Here is a 19606-nt window from a genome sequence, read left to right as displayed (position 1 = left end):
TAGAGTATTCGAGTTTACAGTGGATTTGGCCTCTCCACTCATTTGCTGAATCTGATGAAAAATTGATGTTTTAGCTGTCTGGTCCTGACAGAGCAGTGCGCACTGTCATGCGAAACGTGAGCATAATTGTACTGTATTTCTTGTTTCAAACCGTATTACCTGCCAACCGCTTCATGGTCCCAGGGGTACGTGATCCGAGGAGGTCGTGTACAGTAGTGTGTCGTATCTTCACGTGTTACCCTCATTCAGGTTCATTTGGAAACCAGAATGTCCAAAAAAAAACAGATCGAGTTCATTGCCTGTGTGATCCGTTTCTGAATCTGATATGTGTGATCCGTTTCTGAATCTGATCCATCTCGTCTGCGTCTGTAATTTTATTGCAGCTTGAATTTTGATGACAGCTGTTACCGATTCTGGACCCTTCGCGATGTGATGGCTCGAGCTCGGTACGTCAACATGGAGGCCGTTGAATTTACCCATTTTTCCACGCTTGCGTACGTACGTTGCGGCGGAGGAATCGGCTTGTTCTTGGCCTTTTTTAACAAATAAAAATAAAAATAAAACGCGGATTTGTTGTTTACTTCTGATGCGACTAACCGTATTCAGTTGTTAATTCAGAACACGGAGATGTCGCCGTCGCGCGCGGTAGCTAGGGTGCCGAGAAACCGAAATGCTCGAGGGGGTGGTGTGGTATGGATCTTCGCATTCTCGCGATCGCGAACGCCTGGGCAGCCGGCCCAAACTGGGCGGCGGCGAACGAAGAAGGACGAGCGGGAACGTGCGGCGGCGAGGGATCAACCGCGCTGGCGGGTGTGGGAGCCAGCCGGTCGAGCTGCGAGCAGCACGGAGGCGGGGAGGAGCGGTATGTAGGCGGCAATGGCGCTCGCCTTAGAACCGCGTGGAGAGCGACGAGAGATGCTCTCCGAGTCGGAGACTCCGAACGGCCGGAATAATTAACTTTAACTTTTTGCCACCTTTAAAAATGGCACTAACATATTTATCGTTGGACTCACATGTCATAAACACATAAGGGTCTACGTGTCATAAACAGCGGATGATAAATATGTTATGTGCTATTTTAAAAACTGATAAAAAGTTAAATGCCTCCTGAGGGCGAGGGTGCAACACTGCAAACCGGACTGCCGGAACGCCGGCAGGGTGCAGGGCCGCAGGACCCACACCAAACCCATTGGGCTATACATCGTTTGTTCGCAGGTTCGCAGCAGCGTAGAGAAGGGAAAAAGTCCATTTCACATCTCTTAAGCCGTGAAATTGTAGAACATTCTAAACGGGTAAAAATAGTGTAGATTGAGTACCTCAGCAATGTTCAGAGCGTTTCAGCTAGCTGACGTAGCATATTCATGACTTTATTAACTTGGTTTTTATCCCATGTGACGTCTATGTATGCCATTATAAATAAAAATAGAAATATAAAACACCGATACGACACATATGTCAACGGGATTCTGGTAGGAAAAAACAATAAATATAGAGGGGCCCATACGTTAGTGTATGCCAGGTTAAAAATTTTAAAAAGTATAGTAGGACCTACATATCAACCCCCCTCTCTCCCTCCTTTCTCTTACCAGTTGGATTCGTCGCCTTCTCCCATGGCCACCACCGTCATCCGACTGCCCTCCTGGATTTGCTAAGCTGAATGTGTTGTGGTCGGACAAAGGGGAGGACTAGTAGTAGTCGATGGTGACGAGGATGGCTATCATTTTTGTAGGTGTTGATATAAAATTTGCACCGGTATGATACGAAAATTGCGCTAACACACGAAGGCTTCAGATATATGTTTAACACTAGTGCACGTCCTAAAGAATCAGGTTCGGGCGTGCTGGCTACCTGGCAAAATTGGCATCTACTATTGACAAGGAATATAGAGAGTATTAAATTAAACAGTCAATCGGCCAATGGGCAAATAAAGACCCATCGATTGATGACCTATTATAAATGCTATAGTAAGATAATCGGTTATGTTATTGATATAAATACAATAAATATTGACTGACAAGGATCATTGGTTTACAACCAATAGATAATCAATCAAGATCTATAAAACATCTAGCTTATTAAGGATAATCTGGTAAGGCCAAACATATGTAGTATAAGATCACACTTAATATGAAATAGATTGACCGGCTAGAAAACCTAGTCAAAATATTGACCTAACGAGCTAATGATTGATAACTTATTGGCTAAAACTTGGATAAATTCGAGCAAGATAAATCAACTTGATATAAACTATTTGATAAATACAATCTAATATATCGGACCTAACTGAGACAATATGATATTGAAGATATCAAACAAACAAATAGTGAGTCAACACAAAAACCTCAAAGTGGTAGACCATATCAACTCAATGTACAAGAGTAACTTAGAGCCAAATTGATATAATTACTAGGAACAACACAAATTTGATCAAAATACTGGACTTAACCAAGAAAGCCTCAATTTAGCTAATACAGTCACTAAATAATTAATCCAAATGATTAAATATACAAAAGTAATTTGAACTAAAAGTGATACGATTACTAGCAGTTGCACTAAGATCAGAATATCAGACCGAACCAAGAAAGTTATGATCTGGTTGATACAACTAGCATGATGACAAGAACGAACTTACACTCCGGAGGTCAGATCTAACTAAAGCAGCCTAGTCGAGAGCCCACTCTATCGAAAAACTACTTCTAAGGGTGGACATACGCTGAAATTGTATTGATCTATGCAGATGATTTACAATATCCTCGGGATATACCTATGTATACCCTTTTGTTGATACAAGTCCATATCAGATACGAGATAAAACTTTCCTAACAAGAAAAGAAAAATAACTAATCTTACCTAATTATAATAGATATTTTAAGAAATGATAAAATTGTCTTGCCATGATCTTCTCAATTCCTTGTTGAATTTGGCTTTTTCATATATCAGTTGGCTTCTTTTTTGACTGAATCCACTAAAGAATCTTATTAAATTTTGGCATTAACGGTAGGTTGAGTAGGAAGCATGCGAAGCAAGAAGATTTGTTGTGGAGGCTAGCGAGGATTTTTGGTTGTTGCGGTTGTGGCCTGTGGGAAGGCGCACCTTGGCACAAACAGGTTAGGTTTTGTTGTTTCATGCAACACCGCCACTTCCATGGCTGCAGATGATAGAGAGAAAAATATTCACTAGATCGCTTGGCTGCCTCACCTCCGCTTCTATGTCGCTATCTCATGCCTCTCCTCGTCACGACCGCGACTGTCTGATCCGGGCAATCCCGTGAGTTACATTGGTGCCTAACTATGTGGCAGCCCCAACATCGAGCACACGAATGGGTGGGCAAGCTCAACCTCGCACAAGGCTCACCAGCCAATGCCTCATCTTTTTGTACGTGCACGTGAGCAGGTGGGCGAGATCGAGCTCGTGCTCCCTTTATGCATGAAAGTGGGTGTGCAAGTTTGGGGGTCAAGTGTTCCCATCTCCATCCTCGTTTGCTGCCATCAGGGACTTGGGCTGGCGTTGAGCTCTGACATCCTAATCCCTTTCCACTCCACTACTATCGATGAACCAAGGCAGAGAAAACGAAAAGGAGGCTAGATCCCCTTCTCCTTTGGCTTGACAACGGTGATGATTAGGCTTGTTAATGGGTTAGATGAAAATGGATTAAATGGGTTTGTTTTAATTTGGATTGTCTTTGGTTAGGTACAAATGGATTGTTACTTCAAATGGTTTAGATTGAATTGTGTTATATAGACAAATGAATTGGTATGGACTGGATTTGGTCAGCTGATTCTACTTTCTAAATGGATTTAACCCGTGGAGGGCAAATGAATCCTTTAATTAGGTAGATAATGGATAAGAGAATAAGCATATGTAGTACCCACATGTAGAAATTGAACCAAATTTGCACAAAATTATTTTTATACATAATAAATCATCCCACCAAATTTTAGTCAAATTTGATAAATTTTTATAGTGTGAACGCGGATTTTATAATTTTAGATCCAAGTTTATACATTCCAAATGGGTGCATCCATTATGCAAGAGTAGATTGGATCTATTTTAACCAAATGGATTGGTGCGGGTTGGACTAAAATCAAAATTGAATTGGTTTGGATTGAATCCTAATGAAGAATAATTGGTACGAGTTGGTTTGGTAGATTAATTAGTAAAGAGCTGAATTGGAGTGGATTTGAAGTGGATTATAGCCCATTAGCAGGCTTAGTGGTAATGTAGTCTTTGAATTGCCACAAGGATCCACAACTACAGGTACTACCGCCGGTAGTGACTACAAGTGTTGCTACCGCTACCGCCGTACATCTTGGACCCTATTGAGTCGGGTGTCAAACCTCGCTACTGAGCACTCGCTTGCCTTGGGAGGTGGAGTCTCCAGCACCATGCCTCTTCCCTTGTCAATGTTGAGTCTGGGAAGATAACAAAGAGAAGAAGCATCCACATACATGTGGGTTCCATATTAGGCTAATGTGTTTTTTCTCTTGTTAACTAGGATGTCACATCATTCAAAAACCAATCTAATTTACACTAGTTTTGGAACACTCTTTACCTGATTTTGTGGTCGAGGGATATGATTGAAACTCAACCTATAGTTGAAGTATATATAATAGACATTTTCCACATAGAGAGTCTTTCATGAGTGGTACTTGGGGGCAGGGTGAGCCTTCTGAGAGGCTCCGGAGTTTAGATTTTGGCCCAGTTAATTAACCGCAACGATACGGTTACAATTTATTAGTGCTTATCTTTTGTTTGCACTTAGGTTTACTTGCTTAAGTTTTTATGTCGATTTTTCAGCTTATGTGGTTTATAAGTTGGTGATTTTAAAGCTTCAAAATTAATAGTGAGGTGCTACCTCTATTCCAAATAAGCCAGAAGAAAATAGTTCAACATCGCTTTTGGCTTATTGGTGGAAAAGTGACTTATGACTTTATAAAAATCTATTGAAAAAACATGTTTGTTTATTTAGGTTTATGCTTTTCGACAAAAGTCAGCTTATACACAGAGGGCCTAGTACAGTATAGTACCTTAGCAAATACTACTGGATCATTTTGAATGGTAAACATAAAAAATCTGAAAGCTAGGACGATAATCTTTGCGAAACTCTATCTTGCATTGCACATGACACCATTTTTTTTGGCGGCACACTGTTCTAGTCCTATGCAATGCAATAAAGGTACTTTTATTTTAGCTAAATAGAGGTACTTATAACTCCCGCATACTCGACCTTATAAACATGTACACACACCATATCACCATGAATATATCTAAAGGTTTGGAGCAATTCTACAAGATAACATTGGGTTAGAGCACATCTAAAAACTTGTGCCTATTAGCACATCTAAAGACTATGATACACAGGCACTCTTCCTATGAGCGCACTATGAACACCTTATCATATCTAGTCTACTCTATGAGCACCTCTAAACACACATAAACACTCTATCCCCATGATCACCTAGTCATATCTTGAGATTTACCTATCCCTGCACTCTTCCTATGAAGTTTGAAGGTTGGGAGCAATTCTAAAGACATATTTTGATGGACATACCCCGTCTACGATTAAAAGAATAGTTAGACGTAAATATAAGCACCTATGTCAAATCTATTACTTAAACCTATCTGGACAAGTTCCAGTACAATGAACCTAACCAGTTGAGTTAAGCCCACATTAATTTGTTTTTTCACTTCTATTGGAACAAAGCGAGTAACTTACATTTGATAGCTTATCCTCATCATGAAAATTCAGCACACAAAGATTTCATAGATGAAAGTTATATTTAGTTTTTACAAAGATATCTATCGATACTCAAAAGTATGTTGACACGAGCTAGTAATAGCTTGTAGTTCTTCATAATGGCCTTGGCTAGGCCATATTTTTTTGACTTTTGTTTATGCTTATAAACTAAAAAAAAATATATTTAACCTTAAATTTAGATTTAGAGATTTTTTTATCGTAGTTTATTTTATATTCTTGCCATTTAGATCGTGAGGAACACGTATATACAATTTTTTTATTTACAAATATATTATTTAGTTTTTTTCGAATAAACCAAACATCACCCATGAGAATTTTTGGGTTTGAGAGGGCACCGGCGGGCTTCAGGTGGCAATTTATCGAGCTCTGCCCAGCTGCTCAGGTTTGAATTGGCATCTACTGTGTTACGTCAGCGCTGTAGTAACTTTTAAAAACTTTTACTCCATCTATATTAATTTTAATAAATTACGTCTTAATTTTTTAATACAAGTTTAACCATTCATTTTACTAAAATTTCCGTGTAAGTATACAAAAATATTTGTTATAATTGAAATAAATTTAATAGTAATTTTAATCATAAATGTCTATGTAAATATTTTAAAGAAATTGAATGGTCAAATATATAAAGAAAACTTAACCATATCAAACTGTTAAAATACGATGAGTAATTTCTGCAATGACATGGACAATGGAAGATAGTTGGACCATCTTGCAGCAATGCTTCCACATAGCCCGTGCCGAGCTCCACGTTAGCAACATAACCTTACTGATACAAAAGGAGATATCTAAACATGTAAAGATTGAAAGCCACGGAAATCCAAACAGACGCAAATTTAGATGTGCATGCAGAGAAGAAAGGAAACCAAAAAAAAAAATCAAAAGAAAAACACAACCACCATGAACCAAGGGCAACACACGCACACACGCAAGACACAACCGCCTCAGCCTATATATGCACACTTCACAAATTCACTAGCGCAAGCTGACACGTACCACTCCCTACACCAACTGGCCTGCTGCCGCGGCTTGCTCCGGCGACTTTCTGGGCTCCACGGCCGCCGACGCCGACTTGGGCGTGACGCGGCGCTCGCCTTCGTCCTCGTCCACGTAGCCGAACCCGCCGTGGCTCGTCGGGTCCATGCCGTCCATCTCCTGCGCGGCCGAGACGCGGAGCAGGCCGAGCCTGTGCAGCACGTAGAAGAGCGTGCCCATGGTGGCGCTGACCCACCCGACGATCACCAGGATCTGCACGATGTGCGCCGCGAGCAGCCGCCCGCCGCCGCCCATGAACAGCCCGTACGGCCGCTTCTTGCCCGGCTGCCCGTAGATCTGCTCGACGTACTCCTTGCGCGCGAACAGCGCGGTGAAGATGACCCCCCACGCGCCGCACCCGCCGTGCAGCTGCGTCGCCTCCAGCGGGTCGTCGAACTTGAGCATCACCGCCAGCTTGTTGCAGCCGATGAGGACCCACGCCGACACGAACCCGCAGATCACCGACGCCCACGGGTCGACGACGGAGCAGCCCGCGGTGATCGCCGCGAAGCCGCCGAGGAGCCCGTTGCAGACGTCGGTCACGTTCCAGTGGCCCGTCAGCCATCTCTTGCCGTAGAGCGTCGTCAGGGCGGCGACGCTGCCGGCTATCGACGTCGTCACGGCGGTGCGCCCCACCGCCGACCACTGCCCGTCGATCGTCCCCGAATCGCCGAATATCTTGGAGATGGTGGTGAAAGACCCCGGGTTGAAGCCGAACCACCCGAACCACAGCAGGAAGGTGCCGAGCACAACCAGGGAGGCGCTGTGCCCTTTCATCGCCACCGTGCGGCCGGTGGCGTCGAACCGCCCGATGCGGGGACCCTCGATGAAGGCACCCCACAGGCCAGCAACGCCACCGACCACATGGACGACGCCGGAGCCGGCGAAGTCGATGACGCCCGACTCAAACAGCAACGGACCCGTCAGCCGGCTGGCCGAAGCCCACCCGTCGGTTGACCAGAACCAGTGCGACACCACCGGGTACACGAACCCGGTGAGGAAGGCGGAGTAGATGAGGTACGCGCTGAAGCGCGTCCGCTCGGCGATGGAGCCGGACGTGATGCCGGCGGCGGCGATGGCGAAGGCCCACTGGAAGAGGAAGAAGTCGTAGTCGTACCCGGTCTCCGGCATGTGCTTCAGCCCGAAGAACTGCTTCCCGATGAAGCCGTTCGACGGCGTCCCGAACGCGAAGGCGAAGCCGAAGAGGTAGTAGAAGAGCGCGCCGGCCGCGGCGTCGAGCACGTTGGTGAGCATGATGTTCATGGAGTTCTTGGCGCGGACGGATCCCGCGCAGAGCATGGCGAACCCGAGCTGCATGGCGAAGACGAGGTAGGCCGAGAAGAGCAGGTACGTCGCGTCCACCGCGGAGGCGGTGTCCGTGAACTTGTTGCAGATGTAGTTGGCGGCGTCGGTGGAGTTCGCCGCGCCGCCGAGCAGCGGCCCAAGGCTCTCCAAGCACGTCGCCATGGTGTCAGTGTTGTCGCTAGCTTAGTGTGCGCGTGTGGCAAGAGGCTGTGTTGCTTTCTTGCTAGGGTTTAGGAACTAACTAATGGAGGTTTGGCGTGTGATTCTTTGAAGTAGACGACAGAATGGAGATGGCGGACTATTTATAGGGGAATAAATTGGAATCAATGGTTGATGCTTGTTTTTAATTAGATATTTTGCGATCACAGACAGCGGGAAACGCAAAACCGAGGTGTGCATCCATACTGTTTTCGATTTGTTCTAACTTTAACATCTGATATATTATCTGAAAATAGTTTTTTTTAAGTGATGCCAACTATGCACACATTTTATAACGTAAAACTCAGTACCATGTAAAAACAAGTGATGCCAACTGGGCACACATATTTATTTTGTTACTCGATTTTTTACCATCCGTAACATATTTTATAACGTAAAAACTCATATCTCTAGTTATACTAGTTATTTAGTTATTTAAAGGTAGAGCAATTTTATAGTACAACAAAAGGTAACAAAAAGTATTTCGAGGTACCGGTACCTCGCGGTACCAAATCGTTTTTGATCGTTGGATCTAACGGCGCACATCCTACTCAGCTAGATCCAATGGTGAGAAATGATTTATTACCTCAAGGTACTTAAGGTACCGGTACCTCAAGATACTTTTTGTTGAACCGGAACAAATCTCTCAAATGTATCAAAATTTTACAGTTGAAATCTAATACATCTAGTTACTTTATTAAGAAGCATAAAATTTCTCCTTTTAGTTGTAGAAACCAATCTCTTCACCTAAAAACTATGGTGAGAAAATATATTAGCAGCCTCATCTTTTCACTTACACTTATGTTCATAAGCCAAAATTTAAAATTTCAACCTTAAATGTGAAGTAAGTTTTGATATTTCTTTATCCTACTTTATCTTTCACCATTTTAGATCATTAGGAACACATATATAAAAGTTTTTTTATAAATTATTTTTGTTTGCAAATATACTGTTTGACTTTTTCCTTAGCCAAAAAGAACCCCCTAGGGGTGAATTAATAAAGGTAAGCCGCAATTCTGTTTTTCAAAATTTCACCAAGCAAGTCTTCAACCAAACTTAATTTACTGAGTTTTGTGTATCGGTTGGTTCATCCATAAATAAAGTTCATTGAGAAAGACAGGCAATTCAGTTTGTTTTAAAAATTACCATCGGTGGTTAAATTTGTTATCTCCGGCTACTGGTCTTGGATCATTATAGAACACTGTTAAAATTATCACAATAGGTGAATAGTGGTTTTGCGAGAGTTATAGTATTAGTTTATTTTTACTTAAGTATTGTTTTGTCTTTTGATGATGAGCGACTCACCTTGCCTGAGCTCCAGCTTTGCTCAGAAAGTTTCAGACAAGCATAATTTATGCTGGGTTGGGAGTATCCGACAGATCCAAGCAAGGTCGCATACGCAAGATGCCAGATTCAACTAAGATCCAACGTCATTATCAGAAAGTCGTATTGTTGCCATCACAGCTAAGATTCTTTTATGCATTCGATGTTTTTTTTAAAAGGAAGATTCAGTAATGTTCTTGTTCTTATATCGTCTGAAGAATCGCATGCATTTTGTCAACTTCAAGAGCATTCCGGTTTCAGGTATCTCCTCGCATCCTTACACGAGGTAGTTGCTTATCGTCACGTCCGACTACACGAAAAATGGTCGTGTCATGAAGTTGAATAAAACCATATACTTATCTTCGTAATATCATTTGACTTTTGGTGAACTGTTTAAGTTCTTCAGACAGGCATGTAAATCCAGCAGCGGGTAGGTCGTACTTAGCAGAACATGGCGACAAAAACTCATCGATCGCCAAGGCATATGATGTGCGCCATTCGTAATTAAATAGTAGATGAGGGGATTGACATAAAACAGATAAACCCATTTGCTCCCAGACCATACCGGCGGCTTCTGTCTCGGCAGATATTCTGATTAACCCTCGCTGAAGAACCCGTGTTAGATTTTGAGGTGACTCTACCTTGTAGCCATTTCATTGATTGAAATGAGTGTTACAGGGAGAAAAGGAGGGAGGGGGAGTAGAGGTGAATTTACAATTGCGGAGGCTGTATAATAAAAGAAAGAAAGAAAGAAAGAAGCAAGAAGCTTAAACCTAAAACTTGAAGGTATAGAAAAACTTTCCTCGCAGTCTTTGTCTAGAGCAAATACGAACAGTGTTGGGGAAGTGGTTATAAAACGGGATGTAGTCCAATTATCTTTCCAGAAAAGAGTTGTGCTGCCATTTTCCAATTTAGTTTTTGTGACCTGGATCAATTGGGCGATGTTGGATTTGATTAGTTTCCAAATCGGGGTGTTGTTCATTCTTGGTTCTAAAGGTATAATGCCCTGCATGTATCTTCCTTTGAACCAGTTGCCTGTTGGCTGTTTTATTTCTGCTAGTATGTTTTCGGATTTCAGCAGTAGTGCTATGTTGTGTGCCTTGGGATCTTCGTTTCCTAAGCCCCCTTGTTGCTTTGACATTATAACTGTTTGCCATGCTACAAGACATTGCCCTCCTTTAATTGTTTTTTCACATTTCCAAACAAATGCCCTTCTCAATTTATCTATTGCTTGCATTTATTTATCTGGCCATAGATATCATGACATGTAGTATATCGAGATAGCCGAGAGTACAATATTTATCACTGTCAGTCTCCCCCTAAAGGAGAGCAGCATCCAGCCTGCTAAGATTTTGTCGATTATTGAAATTACTGGCAGTAGCAACCCGTGTTAGATTGAAACCATGTAATTAGCAGGCAGCTCATGCTCAACCGGCTTATTAAGTACAACTGCTTGAGAGCTTCCCAAACTGATACTCTGATAGCTCCATTCTGTCTAGATGACTAGATGGCTACATTAACCTGAGATATTTTCACTGAAACTCTCTGTATTGTTTCAACTCACCTAAATTCTATGTCGATTGTCTCAATTAGGTCCTGCGGGCAGACAATGAACGCAAGGTGCAGTGTGCTACATACCCTCAAGCATTTGGTGTCCGTGTATTCTTGCTTCTTAAGCTTAGCCGTCTGCAATTTCTTAGTACTGAAGAATGCAGACGATGCAGAACTTCCATGTCAAAACTCTGACAGGAAACGGATAAGATGTGGTGGATAGATAGGGACGCATGCTGCGTATCGAATTTTTACACTGGAGGGTAGATCATGCTGATGCGCTTAAAAAAAAACTATTGTTTTGTACTTGTGTGATTGCGTCGAGCCTGCTACTCACCTGTATGCATCTCAGATGGTTGACCTTCAGAAGTTCAGAGAATGGACGGATCTCTAGTAAACGATTCGCCATTGGACGGAAACAAAGCGTTTATTATTAGCAAATTGCCGACCCGGCTGTGCTCAGCCAGACGTTGATGTCTCGACGACAAATAGTTTTCACGGATAACGAGAGGAGCTAGTATTATCGCCTCCAGGGATCAAATGTCAATAAACGCAACCGTAAAAGCATTTTTTTTTCCTTCTTACTCAAATGCTGCTATTGACTTGTTGATACATCAATGTACAGCAATTGTACTGCTCGTTAAGTATTGTGAGGTATGCTAGTCGCGGTATTGGCCTTCTGCCGCAGTTGATTTTGGGGGCATCTCTACGTTAAACTTCAATTTTTGCCTGGCTATTGTTGCCCACTCCTGAACTTTTTTCTTAAGGGAGAGTTGTGATGCTTTTTTTCTGAATTTTTTTCACGGCCTGTAAATTGTAATTGACGGAGGCCCATTTTTCAGGCCCGTAATTGACGGAGGCCCATTTTTCAGGCCCCATTAAACTCAGTTCTGTTGGGCCTTGCTCACAACTGGGCCTTTGCTCTGCAGAGTTTTTGTGTAAAAAAAATAATAATGGGCAGATGGGATGGCAATGGCAAGCAGGGTTCCCCTTATCACGCAAGCCGCCAAAACCGCGGTACCGCGCTCCCGCGGATCCCGCACGGTAACCGTAAAAACCGTGATGAATTTGAATCCAAAAAATTTGAATTTAAACTCGCGCGGTAAGCCGCAAAAACCGCGGTAACTACTTGCTGGAACAACACATGAGAACAGCGGTTACCGCGACTTACTGTGCGGTTTTTGTAGCCAAAACCGCGGTTACCGCGAGAAGACTGCGGATGTAATGTCAAATACAAAAAAAAGCTTTAAAAAATCTAAAAAAATACATGAAAAATAGGAAAATATTTTGTGACTATATTTATGATAATAGGACATGTTATAGGAAAAACAAGAAAATTTCACATGACAATTTCTAAATTCTTGATATTGCAACATACACCGGCAAATCACCCTTCACCAAGTAATTCACTCCAATAACAAGTAACGACAACTTCATTTTGATTACTGCGTCACAACTATACCTACTACTTATTATTACAAATAAAACTATTATGTATGTACTAAGATGCACGTATAATTTTTCTCTATATATATTTTTCATATATCCATCGTTGTATATTTGTATTTTAACATTATATACCCAAGTGTCTAGTGTAAATTAATAATGACTCAACACAATATATTTTTGACCATCTTCCTATAAAATATTACTTGCAATAGGCTATTTTTTAATTTTGTTTTTCGAAATACTCGTTTATGATTTTTAATTACACCAGGAATATTTTTTTTCATTAATTTCTTTGACAAAACTACACTATATATTAACATATATTTTTTTCATTAAATTTTCTTAAATTTTTTAAATTCTTCTTAAATTTAAACTCGGTTACCGTGGTTTACCGAAGCCGAGACGGCGGAGGATGCGGTAACGCGAACCCTGATGGCAAGTCTGATCTCTAGAACGCGAGCCTGCATTTGCCGCGCGCGCGTGAGAGGAACAGAGCAACTCGTCGACGACAACCAAGTAACCAACCAGCCGCTGACGGGTGACGGCAACGCAGCCTGCTCGCGTTGGCGATGACGCGAAGCCGCAAAACGCGAACGCGACTGGGGCCATCTCAGCGCACGGTTGGAGCAGCCGGTTAATTGGCCGCACGGTTGCATCATCCAAGGCGTTCCGGTCAAGATCCGGTAGCTGATGAGTGGAGAGCAAGATAACCTAACCGGTTAAAAAAACTTTTGACAAGAAACTATAACCGTGACACGCTGAACAAAAACAGCTGGCTACTAGTAGTAGACAAAGTACGAAAGAGCAGCTTAATTGGGCTAGACATGGCAACCCAGTGCATCAAAGCAAAGACAGCCTTAATCAGCCATGGCGACCAACTCCACACATGGCTCAGGCAGAGGCAGGCGAGGCGACGCCAAGAGTACATCAGCGTATTCAAGTTGAAGCCGGGAGAGGCGACAGCCGACAGGCAGAGTGTGCTGCGAAGAAACAGTAACACCTGCAAACCGTGAAGAAACAGTAATGCAAAGTCTGCGGGTGCCACAGAAACTAGCAGCACGTACGAGGGCGCTGAGAACGGAGAGGGTCGATGAACAGCCACGCCCATTCGTGCTCATCATCAGCCGCAGCAGCAGCTCGCAACCATGTCCACACAACATGCCGGTAGTGCCAGCCAAGACTCACAGAAAATTCAGTAAAAATCTCGTGCTGATCCAGTGATCCTCCTCCTGCCAGGGATCGATCGACGAGCAGGCCCATCGGTTTTGTCAAATGTGCAAGGTACTCACTCGCTCAGGTCAGGCCAGGCCGGTCAGTCAAAAGGCATCACTGAATGTGAGTGAATGCACCGGGCATGAACAGCCACAGGACGAGTCAAAGCAAAGCAAGCAACTTCAGTCGCTCACATGCTGCAACAACCGCACTTTCGGTGGCTTAAAGAGCAAGTTCAATAGTATAACTAACTAATAGTTTCAATTTAACTATAGTCAATTTAATAGCTAATACATACAATAGTTAGCTATAAAATATCAATACATTGCCCCACATGTCATACACAATATGTCTTGGAGTTCATGTGTAGATGGTTATAAATTAGTAGTCCAACTCTCTTCTCTTTCATCTTATCTTTTTAAAATATGTTTATAGCTCACTTATAGCACCTCTCTAAGTGAATAATAGGCCGGACCACCTGCTTCTAGGGCAGCAAGACGGACGGACGGCCGGCCGGCCATGGCTGATCACAAGTTCAGAAACCACCACTGCCACACAGTGGCGCACACACACACAGCTGCTACTGCTAGAGTCGCCGACCGAGTGAGCCATGGACCATGCGACCAACGAACCATCCATCACCTTCGTGCTCGAGCCACCAGCTGAAAAGCGAACACCAAGTAGCAGCTGCTGCTACCATCCAAGGATTCGGTATATTCTCTTTTGTTCCATTGTGCCCATTATCCTCTCTTGCCTAATGAACCTGATTGTGTGGCTAGTAAATGGTGTTGCGATCGATGCGAGCAGAGACGCCATGGACAGCGACTGACAGGCAAATCAATCCCCACATTTTTCATGTATCGCCGTCTCATAATTTTGTTTGCAAATAAATAGTCAGATCCACGCGTACCACTTACTGATCTTCGTGCAATGTACCAACTCCAAAAAAAATATCGCCACTGGTACATGTACCTTACTTCTAATTTATCCACCGTGGCAATTAATGCATCCATACCCAAGTAATTTTTTTTTGAATTATCTAATATATATTAATAAAAAATTGCTAGAATACCTTTTATTTTAGCAAATCTTTTTACGATTGTCATATATTTATCTAGTTCCAATGTATCTGTTCTTAATTTCATAAACTCAAATGCAAAAATTACTTAAAGATTAACTTAATTTTTAGATAAATAAGACAAGAAAAGATGATCTTATGTTAGGAGAGAGTGGTATTTTTAAGTTTTAGATGTTGGTTCTCAAATACACGTTCACATAACTGTGCTTTTGAGAGAAATTTAGTAGGGACAGGAATTTGGCATTAGCTCCTGAAATTTTAAGCCCAGCAACGTGTACATGATGTCTTCCATGATATAGCAAAAAAAAATGTTTTTAAACGCTTTTGATTCCTTTTAATTGGAACCTCACCAATTTTTAGATAGCACCAGAGAAAACATACAATGATATTTTTACTCCCAAAAATATAATATTGTATGCACTGGTGCATAATACAACGAATGACAGCCAAACTACATTGAAAATATATGCGTCAGTGATATTATAATGTGCGGAAATAGTTTTTATTATTTTTAAAAATATGCTGGTCAGACCGCATCGCTGCATAGCTTAACATGTCCGTGATGTGCTATAATCACATCTATCTTTTCGCTTTTACTTATATTTAAAAGGAAAAATTTAAATTTTGAATCTTAAATTTTGAGTTGATTTTAAAGATTTCGTCGAAGTTTATTTTCTATTATTATCTTTTAGGTCGCTAAAAATAAGTATATAAATTTTTATTCATAGATTATTTTTCACTCGTAAATATATCATTTAACCACTCCACGTATTTATTGATGAAATACATTACGATTTGGAGTTGCATTGTCGTGTCCCTGCACAGCTTTAGGACTAAAAATTGGTTGGTTTGCATTTTAAAATTTATTTTAAAAACATTCAGAAAGCAAAACAAAAGGAATTCCACTGCCTTACCCGAAGAAAAAGGGAAATCAAATACGCCTACAAATTAAAAACAAAAGACAATGGGGTCTAGTGGTGGCGGTCAAAGAGAGCATTCAAAGTGGATTGCACTTGGAGGAATAAACATGAATACTTTGAACAGCCCCTGCATTGACCGGTTTTTGGGGCTCCTGAATAACCACTAGCCTACTCAGGGGCTAGATGTCCCCCTCCCTCCTTCCACCTCACACACCATTTTTTTTTACACACGCAGAGAAGAAATTAGGCACGGGCTTAATTAATTATCTAGGCAAATTAGCTACAGAAATGAGGCTAAGCACAGTCACCGAAGTAATCAGAAAGCGAGCGAGCGAGAGCGAATTAGTCACCGAATTGGGCGAGAGGGGTGGGGTGGGAGGCGCGTCAGGACGAATCGAACTTGTAGTACTTGTCGACGGCGGCGACGACGTCCCAGGTGCAGCTCAGCCCCTTGGGGAAGACGACGAGGTCGCCGGCGCCGAACTCCACGCACTCCGACGACCCCTTGATGTGCGCCCTCACCTTCCCCTTGAGCAGGTAGCACGTCTCCCGCGCGTCGAACTTCACCGGGAACTTCCCCGTCGGGCAACCCCACCTGCCGCACGCACGCACGCGCCCTCGCTTAATTAGACACAGAGACGACGCCATGCCCGCCATGAAACGAAAAACCAAGAAGGAGGAGAGCTAGCACGGCGATCGTTTCCGGCACCGGCAGTGCCGACGAGCGAGTGAGCGACTCACTTGGGCCAGGACTTGACGCCGAGCTGGAGCAGGCGCGACTCCGGCGGGCTGTGTTCCACGGAGATGGACAGAGCGGCGGCGCCGGGAGGGTCGGTGTCCATGCTGTCCGGGTTCGAGGTCGAGGCCATGGACTCTCTCTCTCTCTCTCTCTCGGCGAGCAGCAGTGTGTGGTAGCTTGCAGTCAGGAGTAGGAGAGATGAGTTAAGGGGGGTTGTGTCAGTTCGGGAGGGGGTTGATGTGGGATGAGGTCTTCTTCTAGCAATCTAGCATAGAGGTGAAGGCTCCAAGAGAGGGCAGTTGGACTGGTGGCTTTCCTGTATCAAACCAAAGGCTAGGATGGAGGAATCTCTTCCTCTTCATGTTTATAAAAGGCTTGTGCAATATTATATTGTTGTTGTTCAGCATGTGTATATCATTTGTTTGGGACAGGTCAATATTGCAGATTTTTTTTTCCTGCATGGAAACAAGTGAATTTCATTCTCCCCTTTAAGTCCAAAAGAGCGCGCTCTCTCTCTCTCTTTCTTACTGCTAGATAGATAACCGCGCATTGCTACAGGAGAACTGTGTGATAATACAGCAGATATGAATTCTAAAAAAATTTCTTATCTACTATATATTTTTTCATGTGTTTATGTGTTTTGTGTCTTTATCAATTATTCATATGTTATAAATGGTTGAGTTGTATGGTGTGTCTTTTGGGGAAGAAATACAATTTACACTCTTGATGAATCATCCAAAGGCTAAAAACAACAAAGGTGATGTGAATAGATGCAATTTACACCCTTAATGTATCATCCTAAGGCTAGAAATAATTGAGATGATGTGACTTAATTTATACCTTTGATGTCTCATCATAAGGCTAAAAACAATTGAGATGATATGTCTTAATTTACATCCTTGATGTATCATCGCATCGTAAGGATAAAAACAATTGAAATGATGTGGCTTTATGAGAGAAGAGATAATAAAATTAACGTCATTACAGAAAGTAGAGATTAGCGCGTTGCGCATGCATGTGCAAGGCATGTTAAACGTATATTGAATTGAGCAAATTAAATAAAAATAATAAATATATCACTTGTGTCATGTTTAAAAGATATTGTTTAATTACAATGTAACATAGTAGACAACGCCCAAACATTTTATTTTTCATTGTTTCATGTTAATTGCTCGATCAATTCCTTGAAGTGTTGCAATGCTTCTCTTTTTGGACCATCCTATATCTGTGTCATTTTTTAAGTAACCGTAGACCATGAAACCATAGTTAGAATTGAGATAGCGCATAAAAGATAATCCTGAAAAGGTACCATTATGTAGAATGCTATAAAAACATAAATGCATTTTATATATTGGTAAATATTCCATCATTTTATCAAATACATGATTTTCACGAATATGTGACTTTTACTCTTTAAGTATTAAAACATTCTAGTTTAGAATTTTAAAACTCCACCTCTATGCCGCAATTGGATATTCAGAATTACTGTACATAAGACCCTTTATACGACTTATGTATAACTAAAACGGATCACGGCTGCAGCGCAAAATAGCCACTCCTTTAACTAATCTATGGTTGCATACGTATAGTCGTATAACAGGGCCATATATATATTATATGTAGTACTCCTGGATGTTTTGAATGTTTTATGTTATTAGTCAAAGCTTGGCCAGTCAATAAGAGCAATAATGTGGCATAGTATCTACGTGTCTTCTAGTCTTGTCCTGTTCAATCTTTTTTTTTTGGTCTTTCTTATATCTAACTTCAAACCATTTAGTTTTTTTTATATAAATGAAGTTTTTATTGAGTTTGGATGATTACATCGACGCAATAGAAACCTGCCATATTACTTATGCAATTAGCCCAATAAGATATGTCGTGTAACAATCTCTCCATAGCATTTCCAGTAGACTTGCATAGCCTAGATACCATATGTTATGGAATAACTCCCACAGTTTGCTAGCATATCAATACGTAAAGTTTGACCGGTCAAATTGATATCATTGCAAGCGGTACATTTTGTTATAACAATAGTTAACCAGGGACTGTCCCTTTTCTTTTTGAACAGTTACATATTCTAAGTTCTAACAATGCTTTCTAAGGAATGTCCTTTCTTGCATTGTCTAGGCTAAAGCACACTTGCCACTAGCTGCATACAGAGTACTATATCTAGACCTATCAAACGAATTTTAGAAGAAAAAAAACAAGTGGTTATAATAACGTACAGGTTCCTCTTACCGCGCAAGCCGCCAAAACTGCGGTACCGCGCTCTCGGGGATTCCGCACGGTAACCGTAAAAACCGTAATGAATTTGAATCCAAAAAATTTAAATTTAAACTCGCACGGTTTGCCGCGGTTACCACGCGGTAAGCCGCGAAAACCGCGGTAACTACTTGCTGGAACAACATATGAGAACAGCGGTTACCGCGGCTTACCGCGTGGTTTTTTAGCCAAAACCGCGGTTACCGCGAGAAGACCGCGGATGTGATGTCAAATGTAAAAAAAGCTTTAAAAAATCTAAAAGAGTACATGAAAAATAGGAAAATATTTTGTGACTATATTATGATAATAGGACATGTTATAGGAAAAACAAGAAAATTTCACATGATATTTTCTAAATTCTTGATATTGCAACATACAAACATACACCGGCATATCACCCTTCACCAAATAATTCACTCCAATAACAAGTAACAAAAACTTTATTTTGATTACTGCGTCACAACTGTACCTACTACTCATTATTACAAATAAAACTATTATGTATGTACTAAGATGCTTTCTCTATATATATTTTTCATATATCCATCGTTGTATATTTGTATTTCAACATTATGTACCCAAGTGTCTAGTGTAAATTAATAATGACTCAACATAATATATTATTGTCCATCTTCCTATAAAATATTACTTGCAATAGGCTATTTTTTAATTTTGTTTCCCGAAATACTCGTTTATGATTTTTAATAACACCGGGAATACATTTTTTTCATTAATTTCTTTAACAAAACTACACTATATATATCAACATATACAACATA

At 41.6% G+C, this 19606-nt stretch overlaps 2 protein-coding genes across 2 annotated transcripts; both read right to left on the bottom strand.

The window, feature by feature from the left end:
• Positions 1-6708: 6708 nt before the first annotated feature.
• LOC102713599 (ammonium transporter 1 member 3) lies at positions 6709-8257 on the bottom strand. The gene has a single exon (XM_006647465.2). The coding sequence runs from the start codon at positions 8255-8257 to the stop codon at positions 6758-6760; it is 1500 nt and encodes a 499-aa protein (XP_006647528.2). The 3' UTR covers positions 6709-6757.
• Positions 8258-15922: 7665 nt separating this feature from the next.
• LOC102713326 lies at positions 15923-16881 on the bottom strand. Its single transcript, XM_006647464.3, has 2 exons — positions 16568-16881; positions 15923-16421 (listed from the first exon to the last, which is right to left on the bottom strand). The coding sequence occupies exons 1-2, from the start codon at positions 16693-16695 to the stop codon at positions 16211-16213; spliced, it is 339 nt and encodes a 112-aa protein (XP_006647527.1). The 5' UTR covers positions 16696-16881; the 3' UTR covers positions 15923-16210.
• Between the last annotated feature and the right edge of the window lie 2725 nt (positions 16882-19606).

The sequence above is a fragment of the Oryza brachyantha genome, chromosome 2 (assembly GCF_000231095.2).
Source record: "Oryza brachyantha chromosome 2, ObraRS2, whole genome shotgun sequence".
In the NCBI taxonomy this organism is placed as follows: Eukaryota; Viridiplantae; Streptophyta; class Magnoliopsida; order Poales; family Poaceae; genus Oryza; species Oryza brachyantha.
The sequence above is the reverse complement of the archived record's forward strand: the minus strand, read 5'-3'. Positions and strand labels throughout refer to the sequence as shown.

Bases quoted from the DNA above. Each gene is read 5' to 3' on its own strand.
- LOC102713599 (XM_006647465.2), bottom strand. From the start codon at position 8,257: ATGGCGACGTGCTTGGAGAGCCTTGGGCCGCTGCTCGGCGGCGCGGCG.
- LOC102713326 (XM_006647464.3), bottom strand. From the start codon at position 16,695: ATGGCCTCGACCTCGAACCCGGACAGCATGGACACCGACCCTCCCGGC. The intron at 16,422-16,567 runs GTGAGTCGCTCA...TGCGTGCGGCAG, and splicing joins GGCGTCAAGTCCTGGCCCAA to GTGGGGTTGCCCGACGGGGA.